We start from the raw sequence: 26,485 nt of genomic DNA, 5'->3' as shown, positions 1-26,485 counted from the left end.
GCGCTAGCGGAATTTAGATGCTTCAGCTCTCTTTTGCTGTTCAGTTACTCGCTCTTCTCCATCAAAAAGAGTACCAGGGTCGGGCAGTAAATTACGAATCACGAATTGGCAGCTTTCAAACTTAGTCCCAGTACCAAAACAATATTAGCAACGTTACTTTTGTTTCAGCATTACATGCGTTATCTGTTTATAATCTGTTATGATGCATGAAGCGGTGATTAAATAATGATGCGGAACTACAAACATTTATTTTTCTGGAAATAAAATTTAGTTAAGTCCGAGCAAACATTAAACATAGATTTTATGTTGCTCAATAGTTTACTCAGCACTACTTTTCGAATATTAGCTACATGACAATTGAATAAGCCATTATTCATATAAAATGCTTATTGGAGTACATACTGTACAGTGTAAACACACAAATTATTCAAAAATACCGTTTTAAAATATACGATTACTCATCGCTTATCACATTTTATGCTTGGAATCTCAATAGAGAACGTAAGTGGGTGAGGTATGGTCCGATGACTAGAACGATTTTTTTATTTGCTTATGTAGAATTCCTATCCCAGCAAAATTTCATCAAAGTTTTGCGTCGCTTGGAGGAAAATCTAGCCGAACTTGAAAGACGCAGCTGCCTGTCGCCTACCTGCTATCTTCGCTAACCTCAAAGCTATTCTTCGACCATTCCTTAGTTTATCATTGTTTTTCACACAGATCAAACATGAAACTGTAGCTGAGGGTCATAACTCATCGATGACACGTACAAAAAGACCGTTGAACGTTGGACGTAGGATTCGAATCTTCAGTATCAGTATATGAGCCGTTCCGAATAATATAGTGGTCTATTGACCATTCAGCAAATTTTGCGGGTGACGCAATTGTCTAAAAAACTATAAAAAATTTCATTCAATTCTCTCCAAATCAAGTATTCTAATGTGCAGGGTATAAAGTGATTTAACATGAGAATACATAAAAATCTCAGGTTTTGTCAAAATATGCGATTTATTCATACCAATCTACATAAACCACAATGATTTCATATTCTACAACATCTACAATTATCTACAACAATTCCGAAAACATTCCGCAACATAGTGGTCTATATCCATGGGATTTGTAAATGTCAATAAATGATATAAAATCCCTATGAAATGGGTATTGCTGTAAGAATATAAAGACTGGGTATGGAATATCGTGTTCTCACGCCATTTTGGACTCAAAGATGGCGACTTACGGTTTTTTAAAAATTACCGCATATGACTGGAAATAATACAAAATCCCCACAATATGGATATCAGATGAAAGGGTTTAACGAGTAGAATGTAGAAGTCGAACATCGTGTTCCAACGTAGTTTTGAAATCTAAAATGAATACCGATTATTAATAAGTCCCATGTACACAGACCACTATAACGCGGAACAGAAGGGTCATTCTGTTCCATACCAAAAATTCAACATGAAAAAAAGCAGACGGGAAATCTACTTTTTTGAAATTGTTATTGTTTGCAGGGTACATCTATGCGAAATGCAAATAAAGCAAAGTCCCGATGCTGCATTCTATTTTTGGTGCATAATTTTTCGTTTTTATATGATGCACACTTAAAAAAGCACCGAGTTCGGTAAAATTTTGCCGAAATCTTGATCGTTATCGGGCTTGCAAACGCGCCTGATATCCTCACATAGCGCTGTACACTATCCATCGTGGACTTAACCAGTCTTGCCAGCCTTATGGCAAAGCCGTTGTCATCTATAACTTTTCACGGTCGCTGGTATCTTGAGCGGCTTCGAAATCTAGGTATCTAGGCACTTTTGAAGGACCTGTCGCAACACAAAGATTTGGTCCGTTGTCAATCGCCCGTCCACAAAACCGGCTTGATAACTATCCATGAATCTACTTCCTAGCGGCGATAGACGGCGAAAGATGATTAGAAAACTCACTTAATTGGCGGCGTTGAGAATGGTGATCGCTCAATAGCACATAGCACTTGATGGTTTCGATCACTTCACCGTCATCATAGTCCGTACTGATGTGGTCATTCCCCTGCCGTCTCGGTATTCCGTCTCCGCACCATTCAGGTGCACATTGAAATGGTGCTTCCACTTGTCGATCACCTCATGTCATGTTCATCCCACAAGATCTCTCCGTTATTATCCAGACTTTGGCACGTGGTACAAAGCCTTAGTGGGATACGTTGTTTTATATAGAATTTTCGCGTTTCCTGAAAATGATACACCTGTTCCATTTCCTCGCATTTCATTTCTTTCAGGCGGCGCTTATCCCGGAAAAATCAGGCTTGACGTCTTTTTTTCTGTCTATATCGTTTCGTGTCTATATCGTATTATCGTTTTTAACGGAACCCGTGCGTCGACCCGCGCTGAATTCTTCTCGTTAAACATCCTCTGGTATTCCTCGTTGAACCAGTCGTTCCGTCGAAACCTTTCAGCGAACCAGATGGCACCTCCGCTCTGCTGTTGATGACTGCTTTCACCCTATTCCAGTAGTCCTCGAGGGGACTTCGTTCGGCAGTGTCATCTCAAGGCTTCGCGTGTAACAAATTCAGGCAATTTAAGTCGTTTCAGATTGTACCAATAACGTAATAACGGAAAGTCTTTGGCGAACTTTAATAAAAAATCATAAATGTTCTTTAATTACCAATGAACAATGTGCTAGGCTTCATATGTAAACCTTCGGTTAAGAAAAAATATATTAATGCCCTTTTGAACCCTCCGGACCATACCCTCTCTCCCTCATAACAAATGCAAGGTGAGTTGACTAACCTTGAACAAATGACTGGTAGCCTAAGTTTGGTAGTAAGCAAGTATTTTCTCGAGAAATTTTGCAAACTTTATCCTATTCTTTGCTGCGTTTTGTATAACGTATAATAGTGGTAATGGTTCGTATAACATCAGTGGTAATATCCCATTTAGAATCTCCAGTGCACAATCCGTCTGCCGAAATATGATCACTTCCTACAAACCGCCTCCCTCACAACTTACCACTACCAATTCCATCGTAACAATTTTCACTGGCTCTGCGAAACGGGACAATTATACCTTCGTGGGGAGACTTTCCCTGGTGTTGCAGCAAATGGGAACAATCCGAGGATTCATTAATCACGCTGTCAGTGCTACTTTCAGATGTCTTCAATTCGGAAGCGTGCTCTAAGCTGCCAGTTGATTCTGTGAAAAGTTTCAGTGTCAGTGGATCGTCACGATATATGCATAAGACACAAAATATTTGAATATATGCAAACAAATAAACCGCACCCAGTAACTATTCCCGCCACTAATATATGCATATAGATTAAAATCTTAGATTAGGCATTTGATATTTAGACCTGTATTTCGAATACACGTATAATACGTGGTATTACCATTTGACAAAGATTATTGGAACTTCATTCATTTTTTAAATAGGGATTTTAGGTAGCTAGTTATTATCTTAAAGGAAACAATAGAATACAAATTTTAAAATCTGATCATCAAGAAACGTGAGCATATATTAAGTACCTATCTATAAATTCGACTAATTCACAGCTCATCACCCAAGCATATGATAATTATGTACACTATTAAATATGCTAAATGAAAACGGTTGCTAGCCCGCATAGATATTCTTTTTGTTCCATTTTAACTAGTAACCGAAACCTTAACATATATGTACTGTTTATTTGCCGAAACCTTAAGACCAGTTCAAGAAAACAACTGTCTACGATAGTGCAATGCCAATGTTCTTAACCTAGAGCAGCTAGCCGCCACTCGAAGAGCGGCCTTTTTATCGAGATATTGCAACAGTATTGCTACAACTTCATCCGGCAGTCCGTTCAGTGAAGGGTACATTATAATCTTTGCATCGATGCAAAGTTCATCACGGATTGGAAGAAAAATGTTATTTTTAAGTTTGGCAGAAAGTTCTTTTAAATTTTGACAAGATAAGTTTAGCTTTGGCAAATTAACAACAGGTACGTATCGTGCCACAGGTAAAAGGATGCTTCGTCCTGATACGTCTATGCGCTTGGGCACACTGAATGTCGTACAAAGAAAATCACCGCTTCTTATCCCTACTAATACACACTGATGCTCTGACCCTTGAAGATAAAGATTCAACCGGTAGCTGCGACTTGTCCGATTGTAGAAGTTAGAAGGAACCAGAGTTGAAAACGTGAAAAGAACTCGTCGATCAAATGAAGGATAACGTGCTCGAAATGTTTGCTGATCTTCCTCGACGACTCGATGGCCCCAGGGTATGAAACCCGTTTCCAACGAAATACAATACATTGCCATTAAGAGTATATCAAACTGGCTAATTTCAAGTTTGTCGGGGCATTGATGGATGAATCGTTGTAGCAATCTGTCCAAGTAGAATGATAGCTGAGATTTTGTACTGTCTTCTACAAGTAGTTCCGATTTGAGATTTCTTGCTTTTCTCGCATCTGCAATGAAAGCAATAAAATACAAGTAATTGTTTAGATTTTTTGGAACAAATCTTGCTGGTGATGGCAGCTACAAAATCTCAGCAGTGGATCGATTTCTTTAAAAGTATTTAAAAACTAGCTCATCCAAAAGCACCACTCCAGAAAAATAGACAAAAGCAATGGAAAGCACTACACAGAAATAAAGTGTCTAACCTTCATTCTCTTCAACCACAGTATCGAGGTTGTGTGACTGGAACGTTGAAAAAGATAAGCTGTCGGAGCAAGATAAACTTTCCCCGGTGTTGGAATCTGCTTCCATCATTAAAATGATGATCTCTGGACTAGCTCGTTTATATCTTAACTAGAATAATCATCACTTTTAACTGTAAAGTTTTTGCTGATGTAACGAAACCACCGAAAAAAGCATAAGCAACAAGTTGTTTATATTCTGCCTGTTTCGATTGGTTCTCTAGCACTCCGATATCACAAAACTGCAACGACAAATTACAATACCTCTGCATTTAAGACACATTTTTGATAATTACTAAGAAGAGATAAGCGATAACAATCACTGATAACTTGAAAATCTAATTTCTATTGTACGAACCACACATTTGAAAATAATTAATTAAAATTGATTCACAGGTCACAAAGGTCTCGAATTGTCCATTGGTTTATGTGGTCAACACGTTACGACTCGATTGGATCGGTTCTTCGGAACTTAGAACGATGGGTAATATTAATCAAACAAGCAACGAACGGTATACGCTTGAATACGGAACACCTGTAATATGCGCGGCGACGATGACGAATAAGAACTGCATGATGAGACATGCACCAAAAACAAAAGTACGAAGAGCAGCACACGAGAAGCGAAGCACAACACAAACCACACAAACGAAAAACTATGAACTGTCAATGTCACTCTTGTTAACGACCAATGAGTTACATGCAGGCGCAGTTGTAAAGTGTTGTTTTGTTATAGTTATTACAACTATTACTGTTACTTGCAAGGGTTGTTAGTGCAAAGAAAAATTTCATCTTTCATGTTGGTGGAATCCGTGGAAATCGAAAATCGACCTATCATGATCTGAGAGGTCTGAGAGCGAGGAGCCAGCTCAGTGACAGATTGACTCTTTCCGTTTTCCCTTCGCCGTTTCACCGACTTGCGTGTGTCGAAATGCGCAACGAATTGACGCGAGTAGCTCAAGATTGTGTACAGTGGAGAGTAATCCTTGAAACGGCAAGAGCTACCTCGGCTGGTAGAAGATTAGAGGGTTTCCAACAGCTGTGATTATTATATATAACGCACTGTAGCAGTTACTTCTGATTACTTAATTACTTACTGGGTTTACTGTCCTAAGACATTGCCTGATGAACAAAATATTTCCAATTCACTCAGTTGTGAGGTACCGGTCACTAATATCTTGAAAACCGTGTGCTCTCTGCCAGATCTCGTTGCGTCATCTGGTTCCTACCTGATTTGAAGCAGACCATTTTTGCAGGGTATAGTTCTCCAGCATTCTGCAACATGCTCATCCCATCGTTTCCGTCCGGTTATAATCGCCTTTTGAATACTTTGGGTTCGCCATAGAGCTGTGCTAATTCATGGTTCATCCTTCGCCTCCATACTTCGTTCTCTTACGCCGTCGGAGATCGTACTTAGCACTTTTTTCTTGTTTCTTAGCACTCAGCTTTCGAAAACTCCGAACGCTCGTCCTCCTCGAACATTATTCGCGTTTCGAGCCCAGTCTAATAAGCGTCTTGTGCAGGGCAGACCTTGTACGGGGGCCTGGTCTGTTCGAGCGTAACTGCTTGTGAAGCCCTTAGAATACACGACTTCCGCTGATAATATGCCTTGGAATCTCACGGCTGGTGTAAACAACTTCATCGATCAATATACTACTGCCCAAGCGGCGTCGGTTGGTCTCGGTTCCGCTGGTCAGCATATACTTTGTTTTAGACCTAAGACAAAACCTGTTGAACAAGGTTTCTCAAGTTAGCTCGGTTGTGGGCTACCGCTCTCCAATTTCTCGGACACCGAGTATTTTCCACCAGATATCGTTCCAACTGGTCTAACCATCTTGCTCGCTGCGCTGCTGATCGATCCATCTTGCACAGCCGCGGATCCGCTGGCCAGCACGTATTTTGTTTTAGACGTATTTACCTTTAACCCAATCTTTTCTGCTTCGCGCTTTATAGTCTAGTGTACTGTTCAGCCACCGCCACAGATGTTCTGCCGATAATATCCATGTTATCGGCAAAGCATACGGATTGACTAGATTTGTTGAAGATCGTGCCCAGCGTTTTGATATCCGCCCGGTTCGCGGTTCATAATACCTTGTAGCGCAATGTTGAACATCAGGCATGAGAGACCATCACCTTGACGAAGCTCTCTATGTGATATGTTGGGGCTGGCACCTCTTTCTCGTTTGTTGCACCGTCGAAATTGCTTTCCCCGCGGCCATGGTTCTCCGCCTAGGCGCCATTTAGGTGTTTTCGAAGTGCTGCTTCCACCTATCGGTCATCTCACGATCGTCCGTCACAATACTGCCATTTTTATCCCGACACATTTCGGCTCGCGGTACAAAGCCTTTGCGGGATCCGTTCAGTTTCTCATAGAACTTCCGTGTTTCCTGAGAACGATGCATACTCTTATACTTCCAGATAGCGCTTTTTCTCGGAAGATTTGGGTACGCTGCATCTTCTGTCTGTATCGTAGAACGGTCTGATCTTGCGCAGCGTTCTCCGCATGAATCACCATTCACAGTTTATCGTCAAACCAGTCGTTCAGCTGTTTCCGTACCACGTGGCCGATGGAGCTCTTCGCTACAGTGCTGGTGATGGTGATGGTGTACCAACAGTCCTCGGGAGAGGCTTCGTTCAGCTCATCCTTTTCCGATAGCGCAGCTTGGAGTGAATACGCGTAGTTGACGGCGACTACTGGCTGCTTCAGCCGTGCGATATTTAATCGAGGCTTGCGTCGGTACCAAATGTAAACGGAACAGTTTTGGGCGCATCTTAACCATCACTAAGTAGTGGTCAAGGTTAGCGTTTTGATAGAGTCTGGCGTCAATGATGTCTGAAAAGTGCCGATGCCGAACAGTCAATCAAAACTTGGACGATCTGTGATTCTATTTGATTAACTGACCTCAAGATGTACTTATTTAGGAGGCTATGCTGGAAAAAGGTACTACGTACGGCCATGTTCTTGGAGGTGGCTGTCCCAGCACGTGTGTTGCCGCTGTTCTGGTAGATGGTATGTTCATCTGACAACGTACAGCGCTACGACGTCGACTATGCGGCTCTTCAATACGCCGAAGAGCACTCGAGTGCTCCCTTGGAACTTGAGAGCTCGGCAGTTCCATCATGTTGCGAGTTTCCAATCCAAAGTCGTTTTTCGTCGCATGGTCGCATTCCGATTGTTCCAGTCCGGATTTCTTTGTTCATCGTTCATTGCCTATTAGTTTTTCTGTAGTAGTTGTAGTAGTTTTTACTCCAGCCCTCCGATTCAGCGACTCTACCATACTTACCACGGAGTTGAATGGGGTATATTTGTCAGAATTCAATTCAAGCTAGTGATGCGCCTTAATTTTTTTAAGTAAACAAGCATAAAATTAACAATTCCAACATTTAACATAACAGTTAATAAATTAATTAAAAGTGAACAACAAGCAGCAGCACAATTTCTCAATTAATTTAAAAATATTTGATTTTGTGTAATACTATTGACATTTATTACTATAAGTGCTCCATCATCTTCGTAATATTTCATTCGCTTATTACTTTGTAGATCAGAGTCCGTCCATTCTGCAGTTTTGATATTTTGTATAATGTTTGCGAAGAAGAGAAAATGAGATTTCCTTTAAACAGCTCGTTATGAGCGTCGGTGATCCTATTGGTATAGGTTTAAGGACTAAACATTGATTGTACAACTGCATCGAATGTATGTTTTGTTTGTCTGCGTTTTTAATAACTGATAACTTAACGAACTACACATAATTAATCGAAGTTTATAACCGGATTGTACCGCTATTAAAACGAACAAAGCGTAGAACAAAAGTTGTACAAATATTCCGCTTAATTCACCTTGGGCTCTGGCTAAAACACTTGTACACTAATGTGAAAGAAAGTAAACAATGTTATGATTTAGGCTGTAGTCGCGGATGAGTTGTTTATTTTCTGGACTTTTTGCTCTTGTGATGATGCGAATTCTCTCTGGAGTCATCCCGAGATCGCTTGTGACTGCTGCTACTGCTGCTCTTGTGTTTGTCGTTGCTGCTGCTGTGCTTACCACTGCTACGATGTTTGTCCTTGTGCTTGTCACGACTGCTGCTTTTCGATGAGCTGCAGAGAAAAAAAAGTTCATTGATTTATCTCAAAATATGACTAGGTTTTGTTTTGTTATTTGAATATTAAAAGCTGAGCTGTCAAACCTGGATGCTTCTTGTCGCTTCTTTTTGATCGAGGAAGATGTTACTCCTCGATCACGTCTGAAGCCGGTTGGCAGATAAATACGTAAATAAGGCGTATTAGCAGTGGATCCTACATGAGGATGAATGTGGCAAAACACTTACCTATGATGAGAACGCTTCTTGGAATGCCTGCTGTCATCGTAGTCATCCTTATCGCGATTTCTGTCTTCTTCTGCAGCTTCACGTTCCAAATCGGACCAATCCTTGCCAGATTCTTCTTCCGAACCAAGATCTAGTGAATTCAAAAAAGCGTTTCAGAATCAAGTTTAAACACTAAACGTAAAAAAACTACCTTCTTCACTGCCACTGTCGTCATCTTCGGACGCTTCCGAATAGTCCTCTGAGTCGTCAGATTCCTCTTCATCATCGTCATCGGTCGGTTCATAGGCATCGTCTTCCTCGTCTTCGGAATCATCATCTGCTTGGTTTTCGTCATCCGATTCCGGATCAAGGAAATTCCAACCACCAGTTTCGAAAAAGCCTTCAGGATCATCCGTGATGGTTTTCATAATCTTTGCCCAATTCAGCGAAATGATACCTTCTGAGTAACGGATATCGCAGGAACTGAAAGTATACAAATTATAATAGCAGTAGCAAAAAGATAGATCCTCCAGTAGGTGATATTTACTTTAACCATTCTTTAACGTGGTCCAGCATGTTCATCGGGATTGCGTTCACCATCGCTATTTTTTGGTGGTAATTTTTAAAAACGAATACCATATCAAAATTTCTCAAATGGAATTGAACACGTTCAAAGTGTACTAGTTCCACGTCCTCCAGTGTGATGACAAATGGAGGCCACTCGGTTAGATTTACCAGTGAACCGGATGTCGGCTGGAGTAGCACAGTACTGCGGAAAGGAGCACCAGGGAAGCCTAGATCCCGGAAGGGAGTATCGAACTCAATTTGCTGTTTAGTCATGGCTTCTACTTTTTCACAAAAGCTTTTGAAAGCTGTCTTTAGCTTATGCCTCAGTTCACGTTCCGCCTGTTCTGCAGCCAAATCGTCGCGATCGTGCATATGCTGGTGTTTTCCCAGATCGGTCGTAATTTCACCGACTTCCGTGTAGAATTGCACATCCAGGTGCTTTTTCTTACCGAAGAGAATGGCATGTTTCAGATGAAAATGTAGTAGAATGATCATTTCACCATCACATGGTTGGAAGAAGGAGCTTTTGATGTTGTTGTACAAGACGTCTACTTTGTCACCTCTAACCGATGTGTAGCGGAAGCCGTTGATGTGTGCCTCCAACGAACCGGTCATGCGTTTGCTAACAATATTCGGTCTGATGTACAGATCTTTGAGCTTAGGATTACCCTTATTCTGCGACAGTACCAAAGTATCCTGCTTAACCAAATCTTCTTTTTCACGTTCCTCCGCTTCACGTGTTTTGAATCGTTTCTGAACTTCCTTTATCAAGCGGAATGCCGTGTTCAAGTTAGTGGAAGGAGCATTGATTTCGCCCGGTTCCTTTGTGTTAGTCGAACGGTATGTTCTGCAAAGATTAAACTCAAGCAAAAGAATAGAAGATATATTTTTCTACTCACACTTCTTTCACAAAGGTTGCATCGGGATTTGGATACATCCCGCCTTCGTTACGGCCCATTGTCGCACCCGGATGGAAAAAGTTAATACGCAAATATGTGTAATCGCCTTCTACCGATTGAGAAATATTTTTTATGGTCGAAATGTGGAACGGAACTGGAACACCAAAAATGGGCATGATGACGGTTTCATATTTACGATCTGAAATAAGATGAAACGATATGAATACAAAAATTTAAACCCAAAATTGAAACTTGCAAACTTTCACTAACCAACAAAAAGTTTAAGCTCTTTCACTTCCGGCTCACGTGGCATTTGGTTGATACCACCCTTGTATGATACGGTAGATTTTCGCACTTTTTCAGCTTCTTTTCCTCCTCCCTGCTTGGCTAAACGCTCTTTAGCCTTCTCATTTAAAGCATCGGCCAGTTCTTTCTGATGCTGCTTTCGTTTTTCCTCTGAGTTTTGCTCGTTACGCAGCTTACTCTCCAATACTGTTGATCGCTTGCCACTGCGCCCCAAAATCTCTGGAGCTTTTTTCGTTTTTTCCTCTTCTTCTTCATCTTCCTCTTCATCATCCTTCAAAAAGATACCAATGTTCTTGATTTTCTTTTTGGATTGCGTTAATACACTAGCGGGCGCGTCTTCATTCACCAGAACCGTATCACCAACAAATAGCGCATAAATCTTTGACTCCTTGTCAGCGGCACTCTTGTTTTCCAATCCAGAGAGACCAACATTCACGCTAAAAGTCATACCTTTCTTCAGCACCGCTACGCACTTTGGTCCGATGATCATAGAGTTCTCTCGAAACTCCAAGCCGACGGCAAACCCAAAAGTCTTAGTCAACTTTTCCACCAATTTTGGCTCCTCTTTTTTCGCATATTCCATACCTGCTTCGTATACTTCAGAAAGCTTCTTGCCTACCACCATTACCTTTAACAGTTCCTCCTCCAAGTTCAATAAGAAGGTATAATGTTTTTGCATTGTTTCCGTTGGGTTAACCAGTAACGTGCGGACAATGTTGGAACAGTAGGATTTATAGCGGGCTCCAAGGGCACAAATAATTGCTCCAAAGTGCAAATATGCCTTATCATTTTCAGCGCTAAATTTTAAATTGTAATTACCTCCTGATTGGATCAATGGCGGATAGCACATGTCCAGTTGGTTGATGTCTACACCAGTAACGTACTTTTTATCGGTCAATGCCTGCTCGACACCTTCAGACAATTTCTGATGTTTGACTTTCTAAAAGGACGCAATTTACGATCATTAAAAAAACGTAACTTATGCCTCACATCGTACAAACCTTATCCGCGTCGATAATCTCCATAATGTGATCCTTGAGATACTTGTTAAACACATCCACAGTGACCAAACAAGCCTTTTTGATCGTGATCACTTCTGGGTCCTCCTTGGCACACATTATATACCCGATGGCGACACTTATGTCCACATTTTCGAAATTTTTATCCTTCACAAATGCGCGCCATGATTCACAAAAGCTGCCCGGGAACTTATCCTTTGTAAATACTCCTAAGGTTTTACCATTTTTAGACGATTTCATCGCTTCCAATAATTTTTCGAAATTTGCCATATCCTTGTCATTCTGAGGTGATAAATTAAAGAAATTATTTTAAGGCGCATTACATCAAGTATTTTAGCAAGTGAAGTACAGAGTGTGGTGTAAGTGTACATATTCAATGCATGTTGTCCTTACTCACTGCCAATGATCTATCAAAAACAAGTGACCCATTCCAGCGTTACGGGACACTATCCCTATTATGCAGATCGGTTCCTGTTTCATCAAAACCCTTGCATTCTAGTGGAAGGGTAGTAAAGTACTCTTTAAACAATTATTTTACAAGGTATTTACCAAAAAATTGGTGAAACCGGAGATAATTCACACGGTAACAGCCTAGGTACTACATTCCGTTATCGAAACTTGATCTTCTGTTTTACGACAGACTTCGCAGCCAAGCTGTTAGAGTGCAGGACAATTGCAGGGCCAGTTGCTATGATCCTATTGACTCTAACAGCCTCTCCCAGTCGAGATTCGAACATACGACGACTGGCTTATTAGGCCAGCGTCATACCTCGAAGCCAACTGGGAGGTCACACGGTAACAAATGGTACTAATTGTGTCCCGTAACGCTGGAATGTGTCAAGTGGAGATGGATTCTGCGGAACGATTGTAAAAAGTTGCACAAAAAAAAGGAACATTTTTTTTGTAACGGAAGTCTTTCCAACATACATAGTTATCAGGCAAGACGATTTTCGAATGGATTGCAGTAGTGATCAAATTTGGGTTTATAATACAGTCCAAGAACAGTACAAAATTGAAAGCACGCATATCCTATATTTCTTTTTATACTAACCTTATCACGAACAAGAAGTTTAACAGCAGGCACATTTTCTTCGCCTTCCCTGTCGATCGGTTTCAGAAAATCGATCTTTTTCTTACTCGTCAAGAAGTAAATTGCCTTTTCACATAACAAAGTGATCGTATCCGTCAACTCGTAGCCCAGCAGCCATGTCTGGAGCGAAGTCGATTTACTGTATATTGTTTCCTCATCCGCTCCGACCGCCGTCAATATACAGTCAACTTTCGAAAGCGAGTCATCGTGCGCAAATTCCGGCTCCTGAAATTTCATGTATTTCTTACTAACATGCTAATTTTCCTGCCAGCAGGAAATGCGTAAGCGTTGAAAACAAAGCCGGGACTTACCTTCCAATTTGCGTACAAACGCTTTATCCGCCTATAAAAACTGTCTTTATCTAGAACAATATTCGACATTTCAGAAACTTTAATGCTTCAATGAACAACAAATCAGGAAAACGTTAATTGACGATTGATTACAATAAATTTTCGCACTTTTCTCACGCGTTAGAAAGCAACCAGAAAACTCAACTGCTCCGAGGGCAACTTGCAGCCAAAATAACAATATGGCGACGGTGACGGCGATGCAAAGTTGCCAACTTTAATATAAAAAACACGCTTTCCCAAGCAACTAAAGTTTTGAAATGAAAAACAAAGTTTATTATTCTGAAATAAGGATTGCTAATATTTGACTGTATTAGTCGTATTAGTGGTTTGTGTGCATCGTGAAAAATTTTTCGCAGCGATTTTTTTAATTTACGGAATCTCAGTCATCAAAAGCTGTAAATGGAATAATGTACAAGTTATTCGTTTGAAAGAAAAATTGTTTTTATTTCAAAGACATTTTCTTGTCTGGCAACCCTGGTTGCATAGTGTCCTGATGATGTGTGTGAAACGAAACGCAGATAGTAAAAGTATTGCGCAAGAAAGAGAATGAAAGATTTCTTAGGATCTTTTCCCCCAATTTGCAAAACCGGTGTTTTAAGTGCCGGTTGTCGTTTGAGATAGAAAAAAAACTTGTAGCTGTGTTAATTTGCAATCGACTTTATTTGAGTAATTATTATTAAGGCATTCGGCAGAAAAATCAACAAATAAATAATTTGTGAAAATGTCGCCATCACCACAGTAATCAACCCCCAATCAACGCAATCAATCCGATCAACAGATTCATCATTCAAGCAAGAGGCGCCAAAACAAAACTAAATCATGGTGACGGCAGTAACAGAGATTTCATATAGGCTGCTCGCACTTACAGAAAATCTCATGCCGAACTGTCAACGTGTGGGTGATGACAAAAATACTTCCCTCCCTTTTTTCTAATGCAAAACTCGTGAACAATATTATCAGCAACTTCGTCAACGCGAAAAGGCCGAAAAGGTGTTTGTGTTAAAAACTGTTACGTCAAACTTAAAGCTGGAACACACGGACCGTCAGCGAACATCATCGGCAACGTATCGTAACGGACCGCCAAGCAAGCCGCAGACACAATGTATTTATACGGATTTTATAATATTGTCAATTGCAAGGAAAATTGTACCATCCAAAGTGCGATATCGCTCATAAAAGTGCTATTTTGCATTAAATCGTTTCGGTATCGTCGGCGCACTTATTGCTTGGAAGATAACGAAAAAGTGCGCCGACGATACCGAAACGATTTAATGCAAAATAGCACTTTTATGAGCGATATCGCACTTTGGATGGTACAATTTTCCTTGCAATTGACAATAAATAATAGTAAAATCCGTATATGCATTGGCCTTGCCAGCGTTGCTGATATTGTTCAGGGTTTTGCGTGAGAAAAAAAGAAAGGGAACTATTTTTGCTTTTGTCAACACTCACGCGTTGACAGTTCGGCACGAGATTTCCTGTAAGTGTGAGCAGCCTACGAAATCTCTTTCACTGCTGGCATCGCCAATAGACCAAATCAAGATGACGTCATCTGGCAGATACTGGCGCCCTTGTTTACAAACAGACCGCAGAGTCCAAAAAAGTTTCAGCTGTTAAACGGCAAGTTTGTTGTTTTAAACAGCATTAGGATACATTTAAAACGCCATTATACCTTTAAAATGTTAAAACACACGCTACATTCGCTATAAACGAAAAGGAAAATTTTCCAAAATGTAAACAAGGGCGTCAGTATCTGTCAATTGATGGTATAATGATTTGATCTATAGCAAAGATGCCAGAAGTGAAGACATGGCTTCATTTTGAAGACATTTTTGTTACAAAAAAGTGAAATGTCTTCACTTGAAGACATGTCTTCACCATTCGCTATGTGCGCGAAACGGTGCTGCCACCTTCCCAAGTGTTACGATACCGCATATATGGCAACACTGCCAACATCGCTTATGACGTTTATGTTGGTTAGAGGGTAAAAGAAGAGCGAAGATAAATAAAAAACGCCATCGCAAAAGTGTTCTGAAAAACAAATAGAAAGTGTTTCAAAGCTAATTCTGATTAATATCGACTATTTACCATTTTCAACGTGCGAAATAGCACCGGGTTCGCGAAACAGCGCCTGATAAGTGGTAGAAGTTAGTGTTTTGAGTGGTAAGGAACAAGTTATGCAGTGAAATTAATGTATACCAAAATGTAAACAATACCTGTTTATACTTACCTGCAGATATAGCAACCGTCGAAATACCATAGTAGCCTGGGATACTTACCTGTAAAGAATAATCAACGTAACCAACCGTAAATCCGTTGTAAGTAGTCTAAAACAAATAAAACAAAAGTGTAAAAAAGTATACTTACCAGATCGAATCTCTGCATTCGCAGCCGCGGAAATTACTAGTAGGGTAGCTCACCCCAAGTTGACCTTAGGCACAAAACGTATTGCCAAACCATAAATTGTAGCAAGCGTAGGATAGGAAGAAAGTGTTAGCGGAAAACGTAAAACCACTTCTTGTAAGTTAAATGTATATATTTTGAAAATTTGTTTTAATTTAAATATATTGCAGTTTGAGCATTACCGAAAAATAATCGGTTGCTACAGAAAATTGGTTCGTATCCGAACACCAAGTTTGTTCTATTTGTGAAGTCTGTGCACAGGTTTGTTAAAGAGTGAAAAGGATAGACAAAACTTTGCACCAAATCTCGCGTAACTTTTCAAAAGGACCTAAGTAACATTGAAAGATTCTCTTTGGTCTTCCTCTCTTCCGATTATTATGTCGACATAAATGCATTTCAATAAGTTTTCTTGACGATTAGGTAGGTAGTGACACCAGCAACCGATTTATGCCAGGCTGATGTTTTAAAGTGCATTTGCATCGGCGTGGCAACCGAAAGAAAAGAGGCACAAAGAGAATCTCTCATTGTTACTTAGGTCCTTTTGAAAAGTTACGCGAGAAATCTTCACAGACTTTCCATATGGCAGTTCCATAAGAGTACAAGAGATCGATTTGTGCTTACATAGCGAATGCAATTTAAATGGGCGGAAAGCCGAAAGCAGACAAATGAAGACATTTTTCATTGATTCGTGAAGACTTTTCAAAAAATCACCTGGCATCTCTGGTCTATAGACCAAATCATCATACCGTCAATTGACAGATACTGGCGCCCTTGTTTACATTTTGGAAAACTTTCCTTTCCGTTTATAGCGAATGCAGCGTGTTTTTTAACATTTTACAGGCATAATGGCCTTTAAATTTAGTCCTAATGCTGTTTAAACTCGGTTTAAACAACAAACTTGCCTTTTAAACAGCTAAAACTTTTTTGGACTCTGCGGCTGTTTGTAAACAAGGGCGCCAGTATCTGCCAGATGACGTCACCTTGATTTGGTCTATAGACCAAATCATCATACCGTCAATTGACAGATACTGGCGCCCTTGTTTACATGTTGGAAAACTTTCCTTTCCGTTTATAGCGAATGTAGCGTGTTTTTTAACATTTTACAGGCAAAATGGCTTTTGAATTTAATCCTAATGCTGTTTAAACTCGATTTAAACAACAAACTTGCCGTTTAAACATATGAAACTTTTTTGGATTCTGCGGTCTGTTTGTAAACAAGGGCGCCAGTATCTGCCAGATGACGTCACCTTGATTTGGTCTATTGTGTCTGGACCTTCAGTGATGGTCTACAGACGGTAGATAATCTACAGACCAAATCATCATACCGTCAATTGACAGATACTGGCGCCCTTGTTTACATTTTGGAAAACTTTCCTTTCCGTTTATAGCGAATGTAGCGTGTGTTTTAACATTTTACAGGCATAATGGCTTTTAAATTTAGTCCTAATGCTGTTTAAACTCGGTTTAAATAACAAACTTGCCGTTTAAACGGCTGAAACTTTTTTGGACTCTGCGGTATGTTTGTAAACAAGGGCGCCAGTATCTGCCAGATGACGTCACCTTGATTTGGTCTACAGACGAGCAAAGAGAAAAATTACCAATTCGGCAACACTTTTTTTTGTTTATTTTATTTAAACAGTTTTGGCAACCAGTCAGAATTGGATCAATCTCCCTATAATCAGCAGTAAGTTGCGTGAATCGCGAGGTATGTTCCATGGAACTTCGCGAATTACGACGCATATTTTGCAAATTGAACAAGCCAATTGAATTTTTCAAAGCATTATATGATATATCGAGTGTAACTAATCCATATGTATTAAAAGATGTGGCTTTTCGGTCTCGGGTTTCTTACGAAAACTTTATTTTACGTTTTCGGCTGACGTTTCGAAGGTCTATGCCTTCATCCTCGGAGCAACTATTGTTATAAAACATTACAATTATTTAAACAATCTTCGTCATTACACATACAATTACTTACAACGTTAACAAATGTTTTCTTAGTCAAGTGTTTGAATTTAAACGTGAGAATGTTGATTTTGTTTAACCCTCTATACTAAAAGCATAACAAAATGAACGGAAACGGACTTTTTACAACTAACTATTGTATAAGATAATTTAAAATTCTAACTTACACTATAACCTTCCACGCACATCACAACCAGACCGATTATTCCAATATGAACTTTCTAATATGCTGCTGTAAACGAAGCTTATACTGTATTTAATTTGAGAGACGGAGAGAAAGAGAGCAAAAATTAGACGGTTACTGAGCAAGTGAATGCAAAATACCCGAATATGCCACATTTAAATTGTTCGTATCAGTTCTAAAATTAATTGTAAGTTGGTCCGTAAATATATGGCACATTTCAAGTATTTGCAGTGCTTGAACTCGATTATCTTGATTTAAAATCGTTACTTTGGATAGATCAAAATTATGATCATTATCTATCATGTGTACCATCAGCGCCGTCTTTTTGAACTCATCTTTTTTGTTACTCTCCGCACTGCCCGACGCATTAAACTCTTGATATCGTTTCATAAGTGAACGATGACCAGACAAACGTTGTTTGAGTTGTTGTGTTGTTAACCCAATGTATGCACTGTCGCAGTCTATGCAAGGTATGCGATAGATTACATTGCGCTTAAAAAGTGTTGGAGTCGGATCTTTTAATTTTGAAAACAAAATTGAATTTGTTTTCGAACACTTAAAACCCAATTTAACGTTTTTGAAGTTTCTGCGTATTATTCTTGCAAGTGCGGGAGTTAGAGCGTCAACGTGATGAAGAGATCGATAAACTTGCGGTGTATTCTCAGTGGTAACACTATTTCCATTTCCATTTGCCACTCTGTTCATCAAGCGGTTGACGAGAGCGATCGGGTAATTGTTTTTAGCCAAATACTCACGCACCGTTTTCTTCTTCTCTGCTAGCGGTTTGCATGTTGATAAGCGAAAAACTCGACTTATGAAACCGCTAGCCGTGTTAAGTTTCTGTGTTAGTGGGTGCAACGAAAGATAATTTAAAATTCGTCCCGAAGAAACGGATTTCATGTACCAGTCGGTGACGATTTTTTGTTCCTCGGTTCTTATTAGAATCATATCTAAGTAGGGCAAACGATTTTCATTTTCAACTTCACACGTGAATTGAATATGTGAGTCGTACGCGTTGAGAGCGTTCTTAACATGCTCAATCATCATTTGGGGGAACAGCGGCTATCAAATCGTCCACGTATTTTTTAACAAATGGAATGGGAATATCGATCATCTTCAGCACATTGTCTAGTAGCGTTTCCATTACGAGGTCAGCAAGTGCCGGGGAGAGAGGATTCCCCATTGCAGTGCCTGTCGTCACCGACTGGTACATGAAATCCGTTTCAAATTCAATTTTGTTTTCAAAATTAAAAGATCCGACTCCAACACTTTTTAAGCGCAATGTAATCTATCGCATACCTTGCATAGACTGCGACAGTGCATACATTGGGTTAACAACACAACAACTCAAACAACGTTTGTCTGGTCATCGTTCACTTATGAAACGATATCAAGAGTTTAATGCGTCGGGCAGTGCGGAGAGTAACAAAAAAGATGAGTTCAAAAAGACGGCGCTGATGGTACACATGATAGATAATGATCATAATTTTGATCTATCCAAAGTAACGATTTTAAATCAAGATAATCGAGTTCAAGCACTGCAAATACTTGAAATGTGCCATATATTTACGGACCAACTTACAATTAATTTTAGAACTGATACGAACAATTTAAATGTGGCATATTCGGGTATTTTGCATTCACTTGCTCAGTAACCGTCTAATTTTTGCTCTCTTTCTCTCCGTCTCTCAAATTAAATACAGTATAAGCTTCGTTTACAGCAGCATATTAGAAAGTTCATATTGGAATAATCCGTCTGGTTGTGATGTGCGTGGAAGGTTATAGTGTAAGTTAGAATTTTAAATTATCTTATACAATAGTTAGTTGTAAAAAGTCCGTTTCCGTTCATTTTGTTATGCTTTTAGTATAGAGGGTTAAACAAAATCAACATTCTCACGTTTAAATTCAAACACTTGACTAAGAAAACATTTGTTAACGTTGTAAGTAATTGTATGTGTAATGACGAAGATTGTTTAAATAATTGTAATGTTTTATAACAATAGTTGCTCCGAGGATGAAGGCATAGACCTTCGAAACGTCAGCCGAAAACGTAAAATAAAGTTTTCGTAAGAAACCCGAGACCGAAAAGCCACATCTTTTAATACAAATACAACGGTCTATTATAATTATCACTAATCCATATGTTGTTAGTAAATCAATAGTTAAAGTTTTAATATTTCAGGTAGATTACAAAACTTAGTCTTCCCTGCCTATACGAAACACAAGTTTGTTTACTTTGCTCATTTGGTGTCTCGATTTGACGGTACGATTGGTGTTTTATGCCACGCTCTTTGCGCGTCTGTAGATTATCTACCGTTGATGGTCGTATGCAAGGGCTAGAGAGCCTTAGAGAGTCGCCATCTTAAACCAAAAATTCCAATCGAACAGAATCAGTTGTCAAAAGTAAGTCCAATCCACCCCATCGACATCTCTATATCGAGCTGCAGTAAACGTCAGCGACAGCATGTCCGGGGCTCAAAATTTGACAGCGGGCCCAAATCAGACTGCTGGCAGTTGAGTGAAACGCAGTGCTGAATTGCTATCTCATTTTCGCACACACGAGATGTTGGCGGCGAGAACATGGTTGTCTGCCATGGGGTTGGTCCAATCGAACAGGAGACTTGTCAAAACACCAATTAGGGAGCCTTAAAAAGAGTAACGACTAGAGAGCCGGTTGAAGATAGAGAGACGCCATCTCAAATCAAGAACATTTTTTGAACAGATTTTTCTGAATTTTTAGCAGCTTTTTATGAATTATTCAACATAAAAGCTTCAGAGAAAGGTTCCTTGAGTATTTATATTATTATTATTGAGATTGCTGACAGCTACCGTACGCACACTATGCTGCGTATACGTACACGCAATTTGTTGTTGCTGCTGTTGGTTTTTCCATGACGTTTTTCAAACTGGGGGAAAACAAACCACCAACACAACCGCAAATTAGCAAGCTCTATATGTAGCATCGAGAAACTCGAAATCCTTAATTGCATTCGCTCACACTTAACAAAAAGCACCGAATTCGGTAAAATTTTACCGAAATCTAAACAGCTGAACGTTCGGTAAAAATTTCGATGGTGCCAATCGACGTTTACAGATCATTAATAACGTTTGGGGCAATAAAAAATTTTACCGAACGTTCAGCTGTTTAGATTTCGGTAAAATTTTACCGAACCGATTAAGTGTGCTGGTTCTCAAAAGAATCTATACCTATAAAGAAGGATTTCTGTCTGTCTGTCTGTCCGTATGTTCCTTATAGAATCGAAAACTGCTGAACCAATCGGCATAAAAATATGCATGTAGAGGTTTTTTGGGGCCAGGAAAGGTTTTAGTGATGGTTAGAAACCCCTCCCCCCACTAAGAGGGGGGGGGGGGGGGGCTCAGTAGAATCAATATATATAGAATGCCAGTGTCGCTGTTTTTCTTCAGGACTCATTGTGGTAAACATGATGCTAACAATCTGTATCAAGTCTGTGCATCGGAAACTTCATTGTCAAAGTTGCTCATTGTTATTTATCTGTGCGCTGGTTGGTGCTGTCATCAGTGCGCTCTCCGCTGTGTTTTTATGCTACTGTTTTACCTGACTCACTGCGAATATGCGTGTTATTGAAATAAAACGTCACCATGCGTTTTATTAGTTTATAACGCATATGCAGCTAATATCGATAATAAACGATTTTTTATAAGTTGTGCTTTTGTTATTGCATTTAACTTATAAAAAGTTGCATAATTAACAATTCAGTTTCACAATACAATTATTGCGTACTACTAGCACTTGCAATATAACGTTTAAGTACGTTATTTTTAGTGATCAAAATCAACGATATTTTCGATACAAGGGCGATATTTTTCGAAACCTTTCGAACCAACACGATACCGCGAATACAACGCTATGCGCAGTGAGTCAGGTAACACAGTAGTGAAATGGTTTTAAACGTGTTTTTTCTTTTCGTCCGGATGAATAGAATCCCAAAACTGCGCCCTTTTCCACCAATTTTTTCAGAAATTTGAAGCAAGCGAAGTTTCCAATCACATTATTTGGCAGCCATAGTTGAAATTTTAAACTGGTTGTCAAAGTTTGACAATGAGATTCCCCTTTTGATGAATCTCAGGCACACACACATTTGCATATATAATGTAAATACATTATCTGAACATGTGTGATGTTTACCACGCGCACTGCAGCGACACTGGCATTCTATATATATTTATTATACTGGGGGCTCCCTTACAAATGAAACACAAATTTCTGCATAACTCGACAACTAATCAAGCAAATAGAACAAAATGTGGCATGTGGGTGTTTTCGGTGACTAGAATTTATTCTATAGTAAATTGAGACCCCTCCCCTCTTTATAAGGGGAATTATAACTCCTCTCTTCTTTAAAAGGGGGGGCTTCCATACAAATTTCCTCATAACTCGAGAACTAATCAAGCAAATGGAACCAAATTTGGCATGTGAAGGTTTTCGAGGGCAAGAATATTTTCTATAGTAAATTAGGACCCCTCCCCACTTTAAGAGGGGGGGCTCCTGTACCAAAGAAACACAATTTTCCTCATAACTCGAGAAGTAATTAAGCAAATGGAACAAAATTTGGCATGTGAAAGTTTTCGATGGCAAGAACATTTTTTATGGTGAATAAGGACCCCTCCCCGCTTTAAGAGGGGGGGCTCCTATACAAACTAAATACAAATTTCCTCATAACTCGAGAACTAATCAAGCAAATGGAACAAAATTTGGCACGTGGGTGTTTTTGGAGACACAATTTTTTTCTATGATGAATTGGGATCCCTCCCCACTTTAGGAAGGGAGCTCCTATACAAATGAAATGCAAATATCCTCATAAAGCGGGGTACGCTGCTGAAAAGAAAACAGCTCAAGAAAAAATCTTGCTATTTACCGAAGAAATTTTGACAACTCCAATGCAAGCAACCACCTGTCATTTTTTCTTGTGGTAATAATTGCGCCGGATATTATTCCGTACGGAAAAGTGACGTTTTAATTCACCTGCATGTAAAACTGCGCCATCTGAACGTGAAATAATATTTCTTATGAAGTGCGTACTGCTTAAGAAATCGTAAACGAAATCGATTTCTTGAGCATTTCTTGTCCTATCTTTTTACCCATTACTTTTCAGCAGCGTACCCCGCTTAACTCGAGAATTAATCAAGCAAATGAAACCAAATTTGGCATGTGAAAGTTTTCTAGGGCATGAATATTTTCTATGGTGAATTAAAACCCCTCCCCACTTTAAGAGGGGGGGGCTCCTATACAAACGAAATACAAATTTCCTCATAACTCGAGAACTAAACAAGCAAATGGAACCAAATTTGACACGTGGGTGTTTTTGGAGACAAAAATTTTTTCTATAATGAACTGGGACCCCTCTTCACTTTAGGAGGGGGGCTCCTATACAAATGAAATTCAAATTTCCTCATAACTCGAGAGCTAATCAAGCAAATGAAACCAAATTTGGCATGTGAAAGTTTTCGAGGGCAAGATTATTTTCTATGGTGAATTAGGACCCCTCCCAACTTTAAGAGGGGGGGCTCCTATACAAACGAAATACAAATTTCCTCATAACTCGAGAACTAATCAAGCAAATGGAACCAAATTTGGCACGTGGGTGTTTTTGGAGACAATTTTTTTTTTCTATGATGAATTGGGACCCCTACCCACTTTAGGAGGGGGGTGGGCTCCTATACAAATGAAATTCAAATTTCCTCATAACTCGAGAACTAATCAAGCAAACAGAACCAAATTTGGCATGTGGAGGTTTCTGGAGGCAAAAATATTTTCTATGGTGAATTAGGACCCCTCCCAACTTTAAGAAGGGGTGCTTCTACACAAATGAAATACAAATTTCCTCATAATTCGAGAACTAATCAAGCAAATGGAACCATATTTGGCATGTGGGTGTTTTTGGAGGCAACCATTTTTTCTATGATGAATTAGGACTCCTTACCTTTTTAAGAGGGGGGGCTCTCATACAAACGAAATACAAATTTCCTCATAACTTTAGAACTAATCAAGCAAATGGAACCAAATTTATCATGTGGGTGTTTTTGTAGGCAAGAATATTTTCTATGGATTTCCCCACTTTAAAAGGGGGGGGGGGGGCTCCTATACAAATGAAAAACAAATTTCCTCATAACTCGAGAACTAATCAAGCAAACCCAAGTAACCATAAGCATTAATCTAAAACCGTATATTGGAAATAATTCTGCATCCCAAGTGCCAAACTTTTGTATATTAGCAATCTTAATGCTTATAAAACGTATATTAGCATTGTTGATGCATAGAAGCATTAACGTAAATCAGCATTAAAGAAAGCAACATATGCGCATATAACGTAACAATATAATGCATTTAGTCAATTGCATTAAAACGAGCCGTAAGTGTTGATGAACGGCTTGTACTTGACTTCCCAGGTAACCAATAAGCATTTCCAATGCAATTTAAAAGCAAGCCAATAAGCATTTAAGTTGCCTTAAATGCTATTTTGGCAAAATATGCGGTTACTTTACTGCTAGCCCTTTTATAGTGCTGACAATGCTTATTTGTAGCTAGTTACCAACAAGAAGAATTTAAATAGAATTGTGGATGCCAATTTACAACAGTTATGCAGTCAAAAAGCTGATAAACAACAACCTGCAGTATAAAACGCCAGGGATGCTAATAAACGGCTGATTTACTGCTTATTTTAATGCTTATTGGTTACCTGGGTTCTTATTTTGCTATTCTGCGGCCACTATTTGTGCCCTCTTCCATCTGACGGTTGCCGTCTTTTTCTACCCTATTGGTAATGCAAGTAGAATCAATATATATAGAATGCCAGTGTCGCTGCAGTGCGCGTGGTAAACATCACACGTTTGAAAATTATGTATTTACTTTCTATGCGCATATGTGTGAGTGATCGATTCGAAACGGGAATCTGATTGTCAAACTAAAAAGGCAACCCAAAAAAAAATCCTTCTGCTTTTCCGTAAATCACGTAGGATAAATCACCCGATTTGATCGCTTTGGGGTATTTCGTCGGCAGGAAAATTTTCTATTGGGCAATTTGACAATGTTGTTCCCGTTGTTCCCGTATCCAAGACACGAACCAGCAACATGTTTGCCACCAAAATATCAATGAAACACCAGCGACACTGGCATTCTATATATATTGATTATATTGCGGTTATTTATTGTCAATTGCAAGGAAAATTGTACCATCCAAAGTGCGATATCGCTCATAAAAGTGCTATTTTGCATTAAATCGTTTCGGTATCGTCGGCGCACTTATTGCTTGGAAGATAACGAAAAAGTGCGCCGACGATACCGAAACGATTTAATGCAAAATAGCACTTTTATGAGCGATATCGCACTTTGGATGGTACAATTTTCCTTGCAATTGACAATACATAAATTTTCATCCTGTTGCGGCGGTAACCCGCATCGTCAATCACCGCAACGAGAACAAGGCAAGGTGGCCAAATATATTTTGGTTTATATGCGCAATTGTTACTGATGCTTTAGCAACTAAAACTACATAAAAAAACGTCTTTTAGCCTTTTACATTCAAAAATATGTATTATATAAATTCATTGAATATCATAAGTATAAAAATATGTGTAAATAGTAACAAAATTTAAGAAGTACGGAATGGGGTTGCAAATATCTAAACAATAGAAATTAATCTATTTGTATGGCAGCTCTGGACAAAAGCACATCCTTCAATATTTGGCGAGGTCAGCATTGGGCGATAATGTATCGATATAACTGGTATCGATATTCGTGGACGAAATCTCGATATAGTTTTTTTTTGAAATAGTTAATTTCGGCATGCATATAACAGCTTTGTAAATGTTAACACGTTATACGGAGTGTTATAAAACAAATGTAAAATGCAGATTCGTCACGTGATGCGAACAATTTTGCTGATTATGCTTTCAGCTGAGTATACGTATCGATATGTGAAAAATATCGATATTCAATTAACGAAAATTCGTCAGCTTCGCTCAATACAGAATTATTTTGACAGCTTGCTATGAACTTTCCGAGAATGAAAAGATTTCTTGCAAAGCACAATACTGTAATGCAGGACAAGTAGCTATGATATGAGAGGGAATATCACCAAGATTTAAATACACACTTAAACAGTTCGGTAAATTTTACCGAAATCTAAACAGCTGAACGTTCGGTAAAAATTTCGGTCGTGCATATCGACGTTTACGGATCTTCAGTAACGTTTGGTAACATAAAAAATTTTACCGAACGTTCAGCTGTTTAGATTTCGGTAAAATTTTACCGAATTCGGCGCTTTTTTTCAAGTGTGTACGACTAATTTCACCTCACTCAATCACATCCGCTATGGTTTAGCCCTGATTACCTTGATTTAAACGAAACGTTATTCGCTATGTAAGCACAAATCGATCTCTTGTACTCTCATGGAACTGCCATAATGGAAAGTTTGTGAAGATTTGGTGCAAAGTTTTGTCTATCCTTTTCACTCTTTAACAAACTTGTGCACAGACTTCACAAATAGAATAAACTTGGGAAGGTGGCAGCACCGTTTCGCGCACATTACCGAATGCCTTGCGTTATGCAATACACAGCCCTGAATCTGAATTCTAAAAAAATGAAAAAATATAGGAATTGTGTAATTGGCAACACTGCTATCAATTCGAATTGTAAACAAAATAATTTCAAAAAATGTGTTTAGCTTGTTTAGCAATAAAGTACAGGA

General features: G+C 39.2%; 3 protein-coding genes across 3 annotated transcripts in view; all 3 read right to left on the bottom strand.

Moving 5' to 3' along the window:
* Positions 1–3,045, bottom strand: part of LOC128738577 (phosphatase and actin regulator 4) — a 214,853-nt gene extending 211,808 nt beyond the window's left edge. Inside the window, exon 1 of the mRNA XM_053833823.1 lies at positions 3,000–3,045. The gene's annotated coding sequence lies outside the window, so the exon portion shown is untranslated. The remainder of the gene's footprint in view (positions 1–2,999) is intronic.
* A 626-nt stretch (positions 3,046–3,671) lies between these two features.
* Positions 3,672–5,214, bottom strand: LOC128738578 (protein nutcracker). The gene is made up of 2 exons (XM_053833825.1): positions 4,631–5,214; positions 3,672–4,435 (listed from the first exon to the last, which is right to left on the bottom strand). The coding sequence occupies exons 1-2, from the start codon at positions 4,737–4,739 to the stop codon at positions 3,696–3,698; spliced, it is 849 nt and encodes a 282-aa protein (XP_053689800.1). The 5' UTR covers positions 4,740–5,214; the 3' UTR covers positions 3,672–3,695.
* Positions 5,215–8,160: 2,946 nt separating this feature from the next.
* Positions 8,161–13,351, bottom strand: LOC128733765 (FACT complex subunit spt16). The gene is made up of 9 exons (XM_053827543.1): positions 13,166–13,351; positions 12,816–13,079; positions 11,747–12,046; positions 10,710–11,685; positions 10,440–10,638; positions 9,521–10,387; positions 9,185–9,456; positions 8,995–9,124; positions 8,161–8,764 (listed from the first exon to the last, which is right to left on the bottom strand). Exons 1-9 carry the CDS (start codon positions 13,232–13,234, stop codon positions 8,593–8,595), a joined length of 3,249 nt encoding a protein of 1,082 aa, XP_053683518.1. The 5' UTR covers positions 13,235–13,351; the 3' UTR covers positions 8,161–8,592.
* Positions 13,352–26,485: the final 13,134 nt, after the last annotated feature.

Source organism: Sabethes cyaneus, chromosome 2 (assembly GCF_943734655.1).
Source record: "Sabethes cyaneus chromosome 2, idSabCyanKW18_F2, whole genome shotgun sequence".
Taxonomy (NCBI): domain Eukaryota; kingdom Metazoa; phylum Arthropoda; class Insecta; order Diptera; family Culicidae; genus Sabethes; species Sabethes cyaneus.
The sequence above is the reverse complement of the archived record's forward strand: the minus strand, read 5'-3'. Positions and strand labels throughout refer to the sequence as shown.

Excerpts from the sequence above, each read along its gene's own strand:
- LOC128738578 (XM_053833825.1), bottom strand. The coding sequence starts at position 4,739 with ATGATGGAAGCAGATTCCAACACCGGGGAAAGTTTATCTTGCTCCGAC. Across the intron at positions 4,436-4,630 it reads TGTGGTTGAAGAGAATGAAG|ATGCGAGAAAAGCAAGAAAT; the intron begins GTTAGACACTTT and ends CTTTCATTGCAG.
- LOC128733765 (XM_053827543.1), bottom strand. The coding sequence starts at position 13,234 with ATGTCGAATATTGTTCTAGATAAAGACAGTTTTTATAGGCGGATAAAG. Across the intron at positions 10,639-10,709 it reads AGAGCTTAAACTTTTTGTTG|ATCGTAAATATGAAACCGTC; the intron begins GTTAGTGAAAGT and ends ATCTTATTTCAG. Across the intron at positions 10,388-10,439 it reads GCAACCTTTGTGAAAGAAGT|AACATACCGTTCGACTAACA; the intron begins GTGAGTAGAAAA and ends TAATCTTTGCAG.